Source organism: Pituophis catenifer, unplaced genomic scaffold (assembly GCF_029215685.1).
Source record: "Pituophis catenifer annectens isolate HBS135680 unplaced genomic scaffold, rPitCat1.0.hap2 SCAF_2, whole genome shotgun sequence".
NCBI lineage: Eukaryota > Metazoa > Chordata > Lepidosauria > Squamata > Colubridae > Pituophis > Pituophis catenifer.
Window position 1 is genome coordinate 88,782,168 of NW_027256882.1, and position 17,619 is coordinate 88,799,786.

At 36.5% G+C, this 17,619-nt stretch overlaps 1 protein-coding gene across 1 annotated transcript; it reads right to left on the reverse strand.

The window, feature by feature from the left end:
* Positions 1 to 920: 920 nt before the first annotated feature.
* Positions 921 to 16,406, reverse strand: LOC139312386 (C-terminal-binding protein 2). The gene is made up of 9 exons (XM_070937129.1): positions 16,120 to 16,406; positions 13,024 to 13,178; positions 12,350 to 12,494; positions 10,685 to 10,891; positions 9,026 to 9,240; positions 7,043 to 7,173; positions 6,802 to 6,929; positions 5,326 to 5,446; positions 921 to 5,229 (listed from the first exon to the last, which is right to left on the reverse strand). Exons 1-9 carry the CDS (start codon positions 16,166 to 16,168, stop codon positions 5,064 to 5,066), a joined length of 1,317 nt encoding a protein of 438 aa, XP_070793230.1. The 5' UTR covers positions 16,169 to 16,406; the 3' UTR covers positions 921 to 5,063.
* Positions 16,407 to 17,619: the final 1,213 nt, after the last annotated feature.

The window sequence follows — 17,619 nt, forward strand, 5'->3', positions numbered from 1 at the left end:
TAGAGCATCATAACAAATATCCATTGATAAGCTTTTCCTGTATGCTGATGTAGTGCATAATCAGGTGACTCAATTACATGTTATGACCAAATGATGTAGAAAATGTTAAAAAGGTGTGTTGCACGCCTTTGAGTCAGTTGATTGCTGGCAACTGTCTGAACTAAGTCCCTGCAATTTTCTTGGCAGGATTTCAGAAATGATTTGCCCTTGCCTCCTTCCGAGGGCTGAGACAACTGATTCAAGGTCACCCACCTGCTTCATCCACAAGGCAGGACCAGAACTCACTGTCTCCTGGTTTCTAGCTTCATATCTTAACCACTACACCAATGTAGCTCAGATAATTACCGTGGGAAATAAGGGATAGGAAGACAGTAGCCTCCACATTTTTAAAGCAGGAAGACCACCATAGTGTTTTATGTGTTTTACTAAGCTAAAGATTGAGATTATGGCTGTAGCTGTTCAAACTTCATTTTTATGTTCTCAAAAATGTGTAAAAATCTCCTTTTTCCAGATTATATAAATAACCTTTTAGGATAGTAAAGCATTTTCTTTTTGAAAAACTGTTATTTCTTTTATTTACGTTATTACAGCTATAGTCTTTACCATTCCTTTTGGAACAGAAGCTCAGCTTTCTGTAACAAATTGTGGAAGATGTGGCATTTAAAGGGAGAGGTTTGTGTACTTAAATGTTTGCAGTCATCTACATCTTACCATTAATTATTCTGGAACCTTCATCAACGGCACTTTCATTATAGCAGGTTTATTTTACATCATCACCCATCTTTAAGTTTACTAGCTTTTTCATTTTAAGGAAAAGGAGATTTACACCTGCACAATTAGATAATAAGGCAACACTTAAAGATACTACATTCCATCAATATTAGTCAAGGCAGCCACACACTTAAATGAGAAGACCCACATAACCGTAAACGAAATATTTATTAAAATATATTCAAGAAACTGTCAAACTTCTAACAAAAGCCAAGAGGGAATTGAAGGGAGAAAAATCTGTACAGGAAACATTGGAAATGCTTTTACATGCCTTATTAAGTTTCACAGTTTAGTTATTGTCTACAAAAATATATTTCTGAAACTCTTGAGTCCTCTATAAAAAGAAGCTGGCCAACAACAGCAAATCTGACAAGCAGAATATTCTATAGGACAGAGTGAACTCCTCTTGCAGATTAACCTTGGCATGACCCAGAGTACTCCTGTCTTAATAACGTTATGAAAAGACATTCTTTGGGATTAAGCTCCACATTAATTTTGAAGGAAAATTTAAAATGAATTTTCATTCTAATTTACTTCCTTAGCATGCATAAAATTTGGAGCTTGGAGCTGTATGTCTAAACACATTAAGGAGTTGCTGAATAATGTTTGGTACCAGGAGGAAAATTTAGTATATATGTCCACTTTTACCCATTTTTGTGGTAAATGTTCTAAGAAACAAAAACATCACAATGTGCAACTGGAGCACTTTATAATCAGACCTAGCCTGTCCTGCCTTCTAGAACAGAAGTTTGATTAGCTAAAGTCTAAAACCTGATATGAATTCATATTTAATGCTACTCTGGTAAGCTCAAAATTTCTAAATTCCCAAATATTGGTTTCAGTAATACTGGCTATTTTTGAGGATTTAAGATTTAAATCATTTTCCACCAGCAATAGGAGACAGTTGCAACTCTTCTACTGTTAATATTTTTCTAGTATGCCAAATAGCATATTTTCTAATCAAAACAAATATCTCGCTGTAAACCAGCTGAGATCCTCCCAGTTTTTCTCTGGAGGTTTTATCTTATAAATCTTTAGAGGTATCCATGTGTAAAAAATATTTTGCTTACTAATGTAGGCTGCCACTATGAAGTGAGTGTATCTTGCACTATTCCCTGAAACAGGCAAGATAGGAGACTCTGAGCAATCCCACAGCTTGGAACCTTGATCAGAAACCTTGAAAACAAAAGACAGCAACAGTCAGCAACAAAGCAGTTGCTGATAAACTGTACTAGAAACACAATATGATTCTGGGGCTATCACTTCCAAAATCTCTACAGCTGGAACCAAAGGCATCCATGGGTAGAACAATAGAGGCAAATGACGAAATGTCCATTGCAATGTAAATGGAAGTACAAAAGCATGGGTCTTGGGTCACCATGTCATAACACAAAATTCCTTCCTTGTGGCATAATGGTAGCAACTATAGACATCTGTAGCTGTAAGACTGAACCTATAGGTTCTCAATTTAAAACTGTAGCTATAAAGCTACAGTGATATATGGGTCGCAAGAGGCCAGTAAAATATACATCATTATCAAACTAAGAATATACAAAGGCTTATTTCCTCATCTCCAGGGCAGTATGTATTTGACATCATACAAGTATAGAATCTTTAGTATTAGAATTTAATATCCTGAGCATCCCAGCTTTCATTTTTAAAGCATACAGTATTTATGCTTTTATGGTTGTAGCCAATAAACTTCATGTATTAACAACTAGTGAAGCTGAACTAAAAAAATAGCATTCTAGGGCTTCAATTATCTTTCACAGTTCTCTTTTTCCATGGCTACTATTTCCTACAATCTAATTTTCATTTCCCTCATCCTCCGTTTTTATGCCTTCTCAGTTACAACAAAACATCTCAAATATGCCTGTTGGAAACAACTATGTCTTTTATGCTTTATAGATAATTTTTCCACTTCAATGCATGGAATGTGAACATCGTACACACCATTAAATCTGAGCTAGGCTCTTACTAAACGAGAGAATATAATTTTTCAAGGGATGTTGCAAAAATATCTGCAAAGCTGCAGCATCACATGCTGTGATTCCTTTTGCCATCTTTACCTGTTCAAAGTTGTTCAAACAAAATTAATCCCAGTTTACATGTAGAATTGATGTTATCATGCTTCTAGTTTTTTAGAATGGGAAAGAAAAGTATAGAAAATTTATAAAGAGATGGGCAAGGGAATGAGCCACCTCATCACCACTCCTGATTCTTCAACCATCTTAAAGGCTAGCATTAAATTATGCTTGCACCTCAATTCCAGTTTTTAATTGGTTAGAGATTTAGTACAAAGATTCAATAAAAAGCTGCATTTGTTGCTTTTGCCCTAAACAAATATTCTCTGAAAGTTCACTGAAGAGTCACTGAAAGGCCCCCTATACTTAACTGTCACATATGTAGTACTAACTTGTTAATTTACCCCACCCCAGATACTGCTAAAAAAACCTGAGCATCCCAAGAGGTATCTGAATTTTAAACACATAATCATAATCATCCGTGCCAATATAAAGCAACTATGTCTCCCAATTATCAGAGCTTACACTATATCAAACACTTCCAACTTACATTCTAACATAACACATATCAAGGAGTATGCCATCTCAAGCAAAAACAAAATCAGAATATGATCAATATAAAAATTAATTTGCTTTTCTCCATTAGTATCTCACTCATATTAAAGGGGATATGCACCTGCCAGTTAACCACTGACATTTAACTCTGAAGAACAATCTGAAATTTGGGAATATGCTAACCAATTATTAACTTTAAGCTGTAAGCACAGATTGAAGTGGGTGGGTATCTTACTTTATCTTTTTCCAGATTGCCTGACTGATAATTCTGTTTAAAAGACCCACCACAAAGCAAATCAAGACAACTCCTAGGAAAGAAGAATTGCCATTTTCCACTCCCCAAATTTATCTGTTAGCTGTATACTTAAGCAGATTGGTTAAAAAAACATAATTTTTCATGCTCAAAATTCCAAACAATGTAAAAATAATATATATGAACATTAATAAATATTTTGTTTCATGATGAAATATATGCTGTGTAGACAATATGCTAAGGAAAAAGCAATTTCCCCCCACCCCCACCCCCCAAAATTATACTCTAGTACTGCCTCTATATAGGGTTTAAATGCCTCATTTAAAACACACTCAAGTTAGAAAACTGTCATAGAATAGAACAACTGCATCTTTCAGGAAGAATGTGCATAGCTAGTTGCAGGCTTGAGAATAAGATCTGTTGTTTGTTGCAAAACAAGGAATTCAGAGAAGAGTAGGAGTAAAAAAAAAAAATGAAGATTGGACACACACATCCCTAATACATTTCACACTAGACAAAATCAAAAGGGAAAAAATCCTAGCTTGGCCTTTGAAGCTATAAAGAGACGGGTCAAAGAAACTTCAATCCTAAATTAAGTTCTAGGATTTTACCTTTTTTGCTGCTGCAATGTTTGTACTATTTGTACGCAGACATCCTGTAACATGAAGTCTTGAGCTCTAAAATTCCTCCTACTTTCCTGCGTGGAGCTGAGTCCTCATTCCCTGAGCTGGGCTCAAAATCTCAATTCAATCATCTTCCTGTAACCCACCAAGCATCTTAACTATTAAAACAATTCAACTGATTTTCTGTAAATGTTTTACGTACAAGTTCCAGACAGAATTCCACATCCACTCTGTGTTTTTGTAATTATTTATCCATAGCCCTGGGAACAAATCATTCAACAACCACATCGTTAATGCAAGCAGGAAGGATTGAAGTAGTAAGTGCTCACAACTGAGCAAGAATTCTGCTTCTTTCTATCAAGCAATCCAGATGCACAGGTTCCCCCACCCTATCCCAATACAGTGTTTTTATTACTTGTACCTGAGACATAACTGATACGCAACCTAAGAAATCACATTAAAAACCACGCCAGTCATAGAAATCACTGGAATTCATGTGTTCATCCAGGTACTGTTCAGTTTGGTACTGTTTTCCTCTATATCATACATTGGAGGCAGGGGCATATGAATTTGCATGTTAAAACTAAGCATTATCAAAATAATGAAAAATCACTACTTCATTGCCCCAGGTAAAGAAAGAGATTCACCAAGAGATTTAAACTAAATTCATTATAAAAATACCTGTTTAAAGGCAAAAGCTAGAATTTGCCAATAATGAAATGCATTCTCCTGTCCGTTGAGGAAGCAGTCCAGGAGAGGAGGGGGTGTCACAATATGTCCTAAAAACAGGAGACTTTCCCTGTTTTATTTTAAGGGCTGAATAAGACAAGAGAGGTGCTACTGGTCAGTGGAGATTTCTCTGTCTGGCTCCAATTTGCTTGACTCTCCTGGAGAAGGAGTGTGTGGTGCAGAGTGAGACACAGAGGGAATGCTGTGAGCTACAATTCCCTCAACTGGTGGCTCCGGCAGCCCAGAGGTTCCTACTCCTACTACTGGAGGAAACCTGTCATAAGAAGAAAACATATGGTAATCGAAAGTCACTTTGATAAGCATTCCTTTTACAATTTCACTGCTAAAAATTCAGAGGTATGTATCTCACCTGTAAGCTGTAGCTCCATTAAGCTCTGGATGTACAGCTGCAGGATCAATGCTAGACCACTGAGCCGCTAAAAGCAAGTATTCCTTGTTAACACAGTTCCTCAAACCATCAGGTATGTGACCTATGTCAAAGTCCACAAAGGAAGAGAAAGATTATGCCAACAACCATGCTTGTATATATAAATATATATTCCAAAACATATCAAAAGTTCCTCTGACTACCTTGAACAAAGCAAAGAAAAAAAATACACAGCAAATCATGCATACATGGATAATCTGAGTTTTCTCTGCAAAATCAGAGCCATAAAAATATGTGCCCTATTAGACCAATAATTGAAAACAACTGTCCAAATGATCATTGCCTATAAAGGCAGCAGCAAATTCAAAACTGGATACATACCTCTGGCTCATGAGTCTCCTTTTCCCCCTCTCTCCAGTAATTACACTTCTAATGTCCGGTAGAACAAGTAGAAGATTTTAATTAAAAAAAAAAAAAGATATTATTGTGCCCAGGATGGGGGCTTACAACTAAAAAGGCAAGAATTCATTTTTCTCTCCAGATACCCTGTGAACTCTGCAAATTGTTTTCTGCATATATTTAAGCTTGACACTTAACTCTCCACAATTGTTTCAAAGGGATGGGATGGGATGGAGGGAGAGAGAGATAGAAGAATATAGAAGAATGGGCATGTATCTCTCTATGAATGAAGTGTGTGAAATTAAAAATGATGCAGGCCTGCTCACTCTTGCTTTAATCCTACAGGTATGCAGCTCCTACTGTTACGCATGATTTAAAAGAAAAACCTTATAAATAAGTAATCTGAAGCTCAATAATTACATTGGACTTTGGAGATGTAGCTGATCAGCACAAGAAAATGCCATTGGGAAAAAGCTGAGTAGCCTAGAAGCTAAGCAGCATCAAGCCTGATTAGGATTTGGATGGGAGATTTTCAAGAAATATCCAGAGCTGTGAGTCTTGGGAATAAAGATATCCCAGATAGAAGATACTTTGGATCTCTTGTAAGAAAACCATGTGTCCAAAAAATTACCAAGAATCAAGCTTGACTCAAAGGAGTGCACTTTTATTCCTTCTGCCATTAATGATATGGAACAAAGCAATCTCCTGGTCATATACTTCAGATAAATGTTTTCCTACTGCCAATGGTAACAAGAAACAGCGATTTAGAACAGTCACTGAAAGGAAGACAAGGAAGACTATATATGCACATAAACAGATCTGAAAAAAAACCTTGTGACTTGAAAAAATGAAATATTCAGTCAAAACCAGGAATCAAAAAAGCAAAGTCCATATATACAATGACACTTAAAACACAATAGAATAGAGGAAGGTCAAGTTATTTTTTTAAGTTCTTATTATTTGGTCACACACAAAACAGTGCGTAACCTGTTGCTATTACACAGTCCTAGTCCAGTGAAGTCATTTGGGAAGCAACTACAGAGCTGGTTTTTCAATTACCTGTGATGGCTCTTCGGATCTCCTTAGCCGCATCCTCTCTCGACTCAATAGAAGCCTGTTCACTGTACCAGGCTGTGTGAGGAGTACAAATCACATTGGGAGCATCTTTTAGGGGCCCATTAGCAAAACTGTGATGTAGAGAAACAGGCATGTTTTGGATTATGATCGCTGGTGGCTCTAAGATGCAGAGAGATATGTATCCTATTGAAAACTGACAAAGGCCTGATAATGTAATTGTTACCTGAAAGGTTCTGACTCATGCACATCAAGAGCAGCCCCTCTGATCCTCCCTTCCTTTAGGGCTTGAGCTAGGGCCTTCTCTTCAATCAGACCTCCACGAGCTGTATTCACTAGAAAGCAACCCTGACGCATCTATATAGCAAAATATAGAAAGGGCCACTGATATTAAATTATTGCACATAAACAGCAATATGAAAATGATCATTGTAAAACTCTAATGTATTTACTCATTTAATTCATTTGTGTCTTGCCTCTATACAAATGTCCCAGGTGATGTTGTATATACAGTAAATTAATCTGCCTTATCGAAACCTTGCTCCTATTTTTTCCAAACTAAAGGTGACTTATTTGAATAAAGCGTGTCAAGACAACTACATCAAATAGTAACAAACATGAATAAAACCTCCATAAATCCTAATACATTTGTTCCAATGGACTTGCCAGTTTACAAATTTATTTTAAATAAAATATATACTACAGGCAGTCCCTGGGTTCAGAACAAGTTATGTTCCTAACTGTCTGTAACCCAAATTTTTATGCTAGGTCAGAACTTGTATTTACAAACAGACTGTCTATTACTAAAAATGATGGACAGCATTGTCCTTCCTTGGGCAGAGAAACTGCTGAAATTGCTCAGTTTTTAAAGAAATCACTAAAAACTTCAGTAAACAGGCTGTATATTAACAATGTGCAATTTCAGCAGTTCCTGAAAGTATTACACAACTTCAATGGTTTGTCAGCTCAAGGAAGGAGAATGCTGTCTGCCATTTTTAATAATAGACAGCCCACTGGTATTTAGGGGTTGTCCTTAAGTCCATTGTTCTTAACCAAGGGACTGCCTGTGCCTCAAAAATACAAAGATTTGCATAAAATAAGTTTTCCCGCTGTTCCAAAAATGAAGATGGACAGGTACAGAGTGAATCATTTTTCACACAATAGATCCCAAAATATTTCAAGCTTTGTAACTCAGAATCAGCATCTTGAATTCGGCCCATTTAAGATGCCCATTTCAGATTCAGTATCATAGGATCTCTAATAGCTATACTTATGTGTCTCGATTGCTCCAGTTTAGACCAACTATACTTTCAGGATCATTTTCATGAATATCCAAAAATAAATGGGCTTATAGCAATCCATGTCAGAGGACTGGCAACTTCACACTAGCCAATACCGGAAAAGGGTATTCTCTGTTATTGAGACCACTTGTGTCTGTGATAAAACTGAATCAAGAAAGTCCCAAATGTGCACACCTTCTCTTTTAAGAGTACTGCATTCCCATTCATAATAGATTATCTACCCACTTTTTAGATCTGAAAATTATCTGCCAAAGATGTCTAATGACATCTGTCGTTAGAGTTAAGTTGAAATTTGTGCCCACATACAACCCACTATTGTCTTCAAAAATTTATCTAGCACCTATATGAGAATTACATCTAGTACTCGGGCAATGAGCATAACACCCCACAGGTTGTGTGTTCTCTCTCCATTGCTCTTTTCTCTCTGTACCAATGACTGCACCTCAAGGGTACCTTCTGTTAAAGTTATGAGGTTTGCAGATAATAGACCTGTTATTGGCCTCATTCGAGACAGTGATGTGTCTGCATATAGACAGGTTGAACAACTGGCCCTATGGTGCAGTTGCAACAGTCTGGAACTGAATATGCTTAAAACCTCGGGCCATCACTCTGCTGAAGACCTAATTCTCACAGTGCTGCCTATGTATATTTTCCCACACAGTATGGCTGTATTATTATTATTTATCCTTATTATCTTTCTTACTCCCCTCTCATTGATATTATTATTATGATTATCATTATTCTGTTGCTTTGCATGTACACTGAGAGCTTCTGCACTGGAGACAAATTCCTTACGTGTCTAATCACACTTGACCAAATAAAGTATTTGATTCAATTCAATTGCTACATATAAACCTATGCATGGCATTACTTTCCTGAAATTTGCACAATGCCCCGCAAAGCTGTACCTGTTTAATGGTGAAGTCATTGATGAGATGATGATTATGCTCATTTAGACTGCAGTGTAATGTGATGCAATCACTGTGCATTAGGAGATCTTGCAAGGTGGCCATCCGCTGTAATCCCAAGGAACGCTCCACTCCATCAGGCAAATAAGGATCGTAAAAAATAATGTTGAAACCAAAGGGTTTTGCACGTAAGGCAACTGCTTGCCCAATTCGGCCTTTAAAAAAAAAAGAAAGAAAATATGGGACTCTTAAGCACAGTGTAAGGCATTGGTTGTATTCACACTTAATACTAAGACAGGATTGTTTTAGACAAAATAAACATAAACTGCCCAATGCTTAACTTGCTTTTCTCCAATTTTTTCTACCAATACGCTGGACATATCTCTAATATTCTAGTCATGGTAAAGGTGAGCTTTATATATTTGTAGGAATAATGGGATGTGTGTGTGTGACAGAGACAATTTACCTGAATGTTTGCAGTGGAGGAAGGCATATATTTAGAGATCTTTATCTCTTGGGATTGTATTTGATTTTTCTGAGATAAAATTGTTGCCTTTTTTAAATTTGTGCTTGTAAGTTTTTGGATTTCTACGGAACACAATTAAATTTTACCTGTCTTTGAGGATTTCTGTTTATTGTGGATATACATTAATGAATGGGGAAATGTTTGGGGTTTTAATACAGAACTAAGCTACAATTCTATCACCTAGGAGAAGCCATGGTGTGAGATGCTAAGAACAACAGAGTTTCTATTACTGAGAAAAATAAAAGTACAGTAAATAGAAATAATAGTTGTAGTCCAGTTTGGATGTGCAGCTATCCAGTTCTGAGAAATTGCTTTTAAAGTTGTCTAATGGTCCCAAGCAAATATGCAAAATAATCACATATTTATTTAACAACAATACAGTTATTAGGAGATAATAGCTAGTGTTCTCCTTTTCCACTTTAATGACAAAAGAACAACTTCAATTTAGAAAAAATACATGCATCAAGCACAATAGCTACTCACCAGAGATGTGCAAAATAAATTTGATTTGGAAAGAGAATATGCCATTCTTTAATCAGTTGTGAGTTGTGCACATCTCTACTATTTACTCTCTAGCTCTTTCAATTCAGTGTTCTCCTTCTGAAACTGAAGAATTCCAGTACTTGGGCATACCTGACACTCTTAGATATTAGTTATTAGTTTGTCTGATTATCTAAGCATTAGCACATTAAGAATTATGTTAAAATGGCTCCATAATCTTGGAAGAGCACGTTCAATAAAATAATTCAGGTGTGACAAATTTCTAATATAATATCTATATCTAATATCTAATATTTAATATAAAATATAAATATAAAAAAACACATTTATTGGCCGCCCATCTTATCAAAGTATCAGAGTAACTTTGGGCTGCTTACAGTTACATAAAAACTAAAAGTTGAAAACAAATATTTGTTAAAATCAAATATTCAATCTTTCTCTCACCTGCAACAAACAGCTTTTCTAATTGTGGCTTTCAGAGTAAGCACAAATCCTAACTTTGCTACCAGGTTAAATGGAAAGCAATGGATTTCTTCGAATAATGAAAGTAGAAAAGTACAAAAAACTGAAATGTTTGAATGTTTGGTCACACTAGAACATTATCCAAGCTACAGAAAGCACTAACTGCTTACCAAGGCCAATGATGCCCAAGGTCTCACCACGGATACGTACAGCACCACCAGCCACTTCTCTGATTTGCTCCATACTCGAGGCTCTGTTTCCTTCTCGCATGGCTTGGTGAAGCCATGTAACCCGACGATAAAGGTTCAGGATGTGGCAGAGGGTAGAATCAGCTGTTTCTTCTACAGAAGATGAAGGGATGTTGCATACTGCAATACCTAAGGAAATAGGAATACATAATACATTTTACTGACCTCCTGATATAATCTCAGCATTTTGTTATCAATCTGATCCCGTACTTGAATTTTATGTAGGCCAAGATAAGAAGCTTTTCTTTGCCTGCCAATTATATTCCCTTGGAAATAATCTATTGAGAATCACACACCATTCGTGAATAAGACGACTCGCTGCCTTCTTTTTCTTTTTTAAAATTTATTATATTTATTAAGTATTTTTTATAGAATAAAAGAGAATTCAAAGAAAAATGGAAAGTAAATTAAAAAGGAGAAAAAAATAAGGTTAAGAAATATGATTTCCAACTTTCTTTTCAACTGATAGTTACCATCTTATAGTCTCTCCTCCTTTTAGATGTTATACAAGTTCCTCCAACCTCTCATTCTTCTTTTCTTTAGTCCTACAGAATCTACTCTCTCCTGCTCTCTGTCTAACAGTTACTAAGAAAAGAGCAGGTAACTTTTATCAGATTGCAGGACTGATTATCTGCATTGGGCTGTTGGCTACATTACACTATTCAAATGGTAGGTTCGTTTAATTTCTTTTATCCTGGCAGATCTTCCTAGCCCTGCTTCTTGAAATTATTTTGATTGACTGAACTTGAAAGGACTTTTTACACTATCTATTGTAAAGTTACTTCTCACACAAAAGAATTGCTTCTCATCAAGCATACCATAATTTGGGAATATTATTATTCTGGCAAAATTCTCATTTCAAGAAAGTGTAAACTTGAAGCTCAAACAAACATTTGATTGGATCCCAATAATTCAGTACCATGAAAGGTGTATTGACTAGAAATCTGGACCTAAAGAAATCAAAAACTTCTTCAGATCAGCCTCTCAAATATTGAGACAACCTCACTTATGAAATGTTAAATTATACTTTTCTTTCTTCAGTTATATCAGATTGATTCAATTATCTGAATTTAATAATCCCAGTTTATCTGAATAATTTAGATCTCATTTCAATATATATTTGTTTAAAACAATAATATAAATCAGCACAAATTATCTGGAAATAAAAAGATCGTAAGACCGAAGAGTTACACTACTGCTTTCAAAAAACAGAAAGCAACCAATCACTTGCTTGAAGAAACCGTGTATAGTATAGACAATATATGGGCCCCATTTATATTTATGCAAAAGCATATCATATTTATGGGTTTCAAGCCATACTTTATGTTTTTAGCCAAGTAACTATTTTTCTATTTCCAATATAAGGATAATATCTTAAAACAATTAATATTCTTATGGAAACAATTTAAATTTATTTTTGAAAATTTATCTTAGTAATAGGAAATATTCTACTTGCCTCTCAGAAATTTAATTTTTTTTAATAAATTCAGTCCAAACCCCAGAACTGAATAGAGGAAGGATGTACTCCTTACCCACCAACTCTCCAATATTCCTTTTTTTTTTTTTTTTGCACTGGGATCACCATACCTAATTCTGCAGCTGACTTGATATCCACATTGTCATAGCCACTGCCAATTCGCACAATGACCCGGAGAGCTTTGAATTTCTCCAGGTCCTGGCGCGACAAGGTAATGGTGTGGTACATCAGAGCCCCAACAGCTTCATTTAGAACCTAGAGGAAGACAGAACAACAGAATAATGCTTACTTCATAGCATTAGAACTAGTGAGCTCAGGATTCCACAACCTCACTTATTATTCAGCATTCCACTTCTGATCGACGCTTTATTTGCTGTTCAATGAACTGCAAAGTACTCCAAGAAAGGAATGGAATGTGAAAGACAGAAAGAGAATATAATTGCTTCTACAAAAGGACAAACACCATCCCTCTTTTTTTCACGTCCTTTTAAATTCACAGAAAAGAGAAAAATAATTGTTCCTCTCCCTTCCCACTGGCCTTTCATACTTAAGCAGAGTAGCAAAGTGCAATATGCATTTTCTGCAAAATTTGCTAGACAAAGGACCACCCCTTCTGAGTTCTTTTAAGTTCCCATTGGTTTCCATAGAATTTGGTTCAAAATGAGGTGGAAAGCAACTACAAATAATGGCTAGCTCTCAAAGCAGAATTTATGAATTCTACAACCAATTCATTTTTCATTGGAAAGTGAAATTTCCCCCCTCCCCTTTTTAAAAAAACACTTACTTTTTCATGGATTTCCTGAGTTGATTGTGCATCACAGAAAGCCACTGTGGCAACATCTTTCAGGATAGGCATTTCTACAGTGCAATCCCTGCCATCAAGGAGGGCAACCAATGGACGAGCTGGCATTGGACCATTACCAATAGGAGGCCTTATGCCTACAACAGAAAATAGCATTATTCACCCACAAATAAAAATGAAAGGTATACTTCTACTAGTCCCATTGCAACTGAATTATGGCATCCCAATATGTTAAGTGTTGGGAAAAATTCAGGAACAGTATTAGATTATTGATAGAGAGTTTTTTATAAGTGCAAAAGACCTCAAATTCAAATTCTACCATTTTTCCAGTAAGATTGGGAAAGATACCTCTTTTTTAACATATAATAATAACACTCAGTTATATATTACATGGTCAAGTATTGTCAATCATTTTACAGAACTGATTTACATTATATTGTACACACACACACAATTTATTTTTGTAAAATTTCATTCCTCATATCTTGTAACTTTATCTCATAACACCCCTTCAGAATATTCAAAATATTTGATGGTCTAAGTTATACATTTTTGAAATTTACAAAAGTAATAAAATGGTAGCATAAATTATCTGACTGAGTTATGGGTCTGAGTTATCATAGGCCTACATTTGCTAAAGTCAGTTTTCAAAGAGGAACTTGTGATTTTTTTTTAGCATTATTATTTCCACTCATATTATTGCCTTCATAAATAAGTATTTTATGCAGTAAAGAATATTTATCTTCATATTTTAAACAGAAAATTCCTGTTTGGAACGCTTGAGGGTTGCTTCAATCAGAACAGAAGTTAGTAAACAAATAAGCCAATAACCTGATCAGTATAAGGGAGTACCCAGCAATGCTAGGTCCTCCCTTATACAAACAAACAGAACAGTAATATGGAAGGTACTTACCCATATGTATTTGCAAATATTGACTAAGTTAATAATTCTAATGTATTTTTAACAATTGTGGGGAATGGAATAGTTGTGATCATGCAAACAAATATCTTTTATCACCCTTTCAGTATTTTATGTGCTTTCAAACTTGAATAGCAAAAATCACCTAAAAACAACTTAAGAAATGGTTATTACATCTAAAAAGGAACTCAATTTGTTCTCTCCTAGCTAAGGAAATGATGAAAAACACAATAGAAATGCACAAATGTTTCAAGATACTATACTAGTCTTCCTAACAATGATATAACTCAAAGATGGAAATTGAGTCCATAGTTCTCATTAAGTTACAACATAGTGGTTTTGCTTTAGCAAGATGTGTGAGTGTAATGTAAAGTAAAATGATTATGAATTAGTAAGTCTATAAGCCTAACCAACTGTAACACTAACACTGATAATGTTATCCAGTTTGGTACTAAAACGTCTGCAAGAAAGCAACCAAGCTCAAAGGACACCAAGGACCTCGCAGTTCAAGCCTTAGCTAAAAATATTCTCTTGTATTGCTAGCCAATTGTATTTATGCAGTGAACCATGATTTAGCAAACCTTAGGTAAGTGTGATATGCTAACCCAACTAAATATATCCTAACAAGTTTACAGACAATTAATATAATTTGAGCCCCAAATAAAGTAAAAAAAAACCTCCTTCTAATCCCTAGCTATTAATGGAATAATTCTCAGAGCAAAAATCAAAAAGTTCTGGCTGGCCTTGTTAGCCAGACAGAAAACTATTGGGAAGCTAAGACACTTTGGCATGTTGCTTTTCTGTTCCAAACAAGCACCTAAAGAAGAAGGCATTCATTAGGCATAAAAGTCCGAAGCTAGAATCAGAAGAGCTTGCTCTTCTGGATGGAGGAACCTATATCTCCTTGTGTTCACTAATGGCTTTCTCTCAATATCGTAAGGGGCTAGTGTAATTGTCATCTTCTGTATGAAGTAAACACCACCAAATTGAGCAAAACTTAATGTCATATATCTCTATGTATCTATCATTGCCAGGCTCAAGGTTGACTCAGCCTTCCATTCTTCCAAGGTGGGTAAAATGAGGAACCAGATTGTTGGGGGCAATATGCTGACTCTGTAAACCGCATAGAGAGGGCTGTAAAGCACTGTAAAGCGGTATATAAGTCTAAGTGCTATTGCTATTGCATAGCATCATTTAGGCTTCAGTTCAAAACAAGACTAATTTATATGCAACAATTTGCTTCCTTTAAATCATTTATTTTTCATTTACTTCTTCAGAGGCAATTTTATTAGCTTTTATCGTATTATTATTATTATTATTACGGGACGTGTGTGTGATGTTAAACAGCTTCATAATCTGCCCAGAAAATATCAGTTAGGTGCTGTAAAATATAAATACATTATATATAATATACGATTAAGTAATATCCCACAGAAATTTAAAAAAAATAAAACAGCTGGTCCTCAATTGCTACTACTTAATACAAGAAGGTGAAAGATAAAAGGTACACACAATTCAAATGTGCTTTTTAGAAAACTGGTTTAGATTAAAAGGCTGCACTTTTTTTTTTTGACACATTTGCAAGAAACCAAAAGGTACACATTAATAGAGAAAAACATAGGTTTGTGCTTTTCAATGGCAAATAAGCATCAACTATGATCTCTTTTGAAAGAGACACTTGGCATACTTGGCCACCTTAAAAGAAAACACCACTATTAGACGTTTCCTCCCCTTCTGTCAAGTGGGGGGACCTTAAGGCTATCCGGGTTCATGGGGTATCACAAGAGCTGAGATAGCGGTCTTCACCAAGGATACAGATCGCGGTTTTTAAAGTAAACGAGTCGGGACTGGCGGTGTAATCTGGGCATCTCGGTCTACGGGCTGGTCGGACCCGGCCATAACTCGAGGATCCCCATTTTTCAAAGGAAGGATTAGCTCACAACGCCTCACAGCAGAGGCAGGCGGGCGCCAATACTTCCACGAGCAGCCTTCTGTCACAACACCACGTGGGGAGAGAGATTCGGGGCACGAGGTCCGAATCGTCCGGCAGCTTCAGTTCGACATTTGGAGACTTCTTGCCGCCCGGTGCCCGCCATCCCTCCTTCCGAAGCTCAGGAAGTTTTGTTGTGTGTGTGTGTGTGTGTTGTGGTTTTTTTTACCTTCGCAAATGCGGTCCAGCCTCTGGCGCTTCACTTTGTGCCTGTCCATGGGACACACCGAAAACGGGCCTGGGGGCGACTCTGAGCAGGAGGCGGGAAGAAGAAAGCGAGAGCTACGGAAAGACGAAACCTGACTGGGTGAGCGGAACACGCGAACTCGTCCCCCGCCGAGAACTGGCGGCGGAGGCGGCCTGGGCCTCCTAAGTCTGAGGGGAGGAGGGAGGGCGGGAAAGAGCCAGGCCGGGTGGCCCGATGAGCCGCAAGATCCCGCTGTCGCTGCCGCCTCCTCCTCCTCCTCCTCCGGCTGTCTCTTCCCCGCCGCTGCCCTTCCCCCCCCTCCCCTCACCGGCCTCCGAAACGGAAACGGAAGGGCTGGGCTGAGGCCTCGGAAAACAAGATTTCCCGGCCCAGGCCCGACGGGAGCGTATCGGGCTCTGCAACCATAGAGTCGCTTCTGAAGGTTTCCCACGCTTCCGGTCTGCTCTCGAGTCGTAATAAATGCGGATTCCGTGGGAAAATGATCGGCAATGTCTGGTGATGTCAGCACAATATCAGCAATACCTTGTCTTCTGCTTTTCTTTCCCGCGTTTAATTTTTTACCTTGGCTAAGAATCCGGCGTTTTATTTTTGTGGGTGACTGATAAGCTATATGAGGTTGAAAAATATTAATAGGGCTCCAGGGCTTAGAGAGCTGTGTCAAGTAAGAGGAAATTTTGAACTTAACTGGATTTATGCATAATAATCCTGTAAGAGCATAAGTGGTTTCCCCCCCTCTAATTAAATAAAATGTATAATATACATTTCATGCAAAAGTGTATTAAAATACATTTTTTGGTCTTCATTCCTTTTCTTTCAATAATGAAACCACAGGTTTTGAGAGATAACATACAGCATCATTCAAAAAATGTTCTCATGTACATTTTTGTATGTCTGGCAAACAGGAAAATGTTAATTCTTTTCAATTGAATAAAATAAAGCGTTATAGTCAGACAACAGGATGATATTTCTTGAATTCAAAAGCAAAGGGCAAAATGCTTACTTTTGGAGCAATTCTTCATGGAGAAAAACAAATATCTATGCAATGTTGTGTTTAATTTTGCTGCTTTTCTGTATCTTCCTATATTAGGCTGTGGATTAAAATTCTAAGGTGACAAGTAATGTGGATGAAGATTCATCCAGTAAAAATACTCAACAGGACTGTAACATGATTTCAAATTACCGTATCACTGTATTTTTAATTTTAAAAAATCAATCAATTGTATTGTTATGCTTATATGTAGGACTTTATTAAGTATATATCATATTTTCTTTCTTTTAAATAAAGGTCTCTGAGTGTTGTGATCTGGGACAGACCAAAAAGCTTGCCAAGAAAAGCAAATTTGTCAAATTGCTGACAAGGTTTTCTTCCCGTCTCCTTATATTTGACAGGCTTGATCATCCCATCTTAGAGACATACAACTCCCTTTAGTAATTTCTTTTTATTTTCTCTTTTAATACAAA

What these genes read in the sequence shown, in the direction of transcription:
- LOC139312386 (XM_070937129.1), bottom strand. Translation starts at nt 16,168, where the DNA reads ATGGACAGGCACAAAGTGAAGCGCCAGAGGCTGGACCGCATTTGCGAA. An exon ending in CATGAGTCAGAACCTTTCAG is followed by an intron (nt 6,930 to 7,042) that starts GTAACAATTACA and finishes TCTACATCACAG; the next exon opens with TTTTGCTAATGGGCCCCTAA. An exon ending in GATCCGAAGAGCCATCACAG is followed by an intron (nt 5,447 to 6,801) that starts GTAATTGAAAAA and finishes ACTTTGACATAG; the next exon opens with GTCACATACCTGATGGTTTG.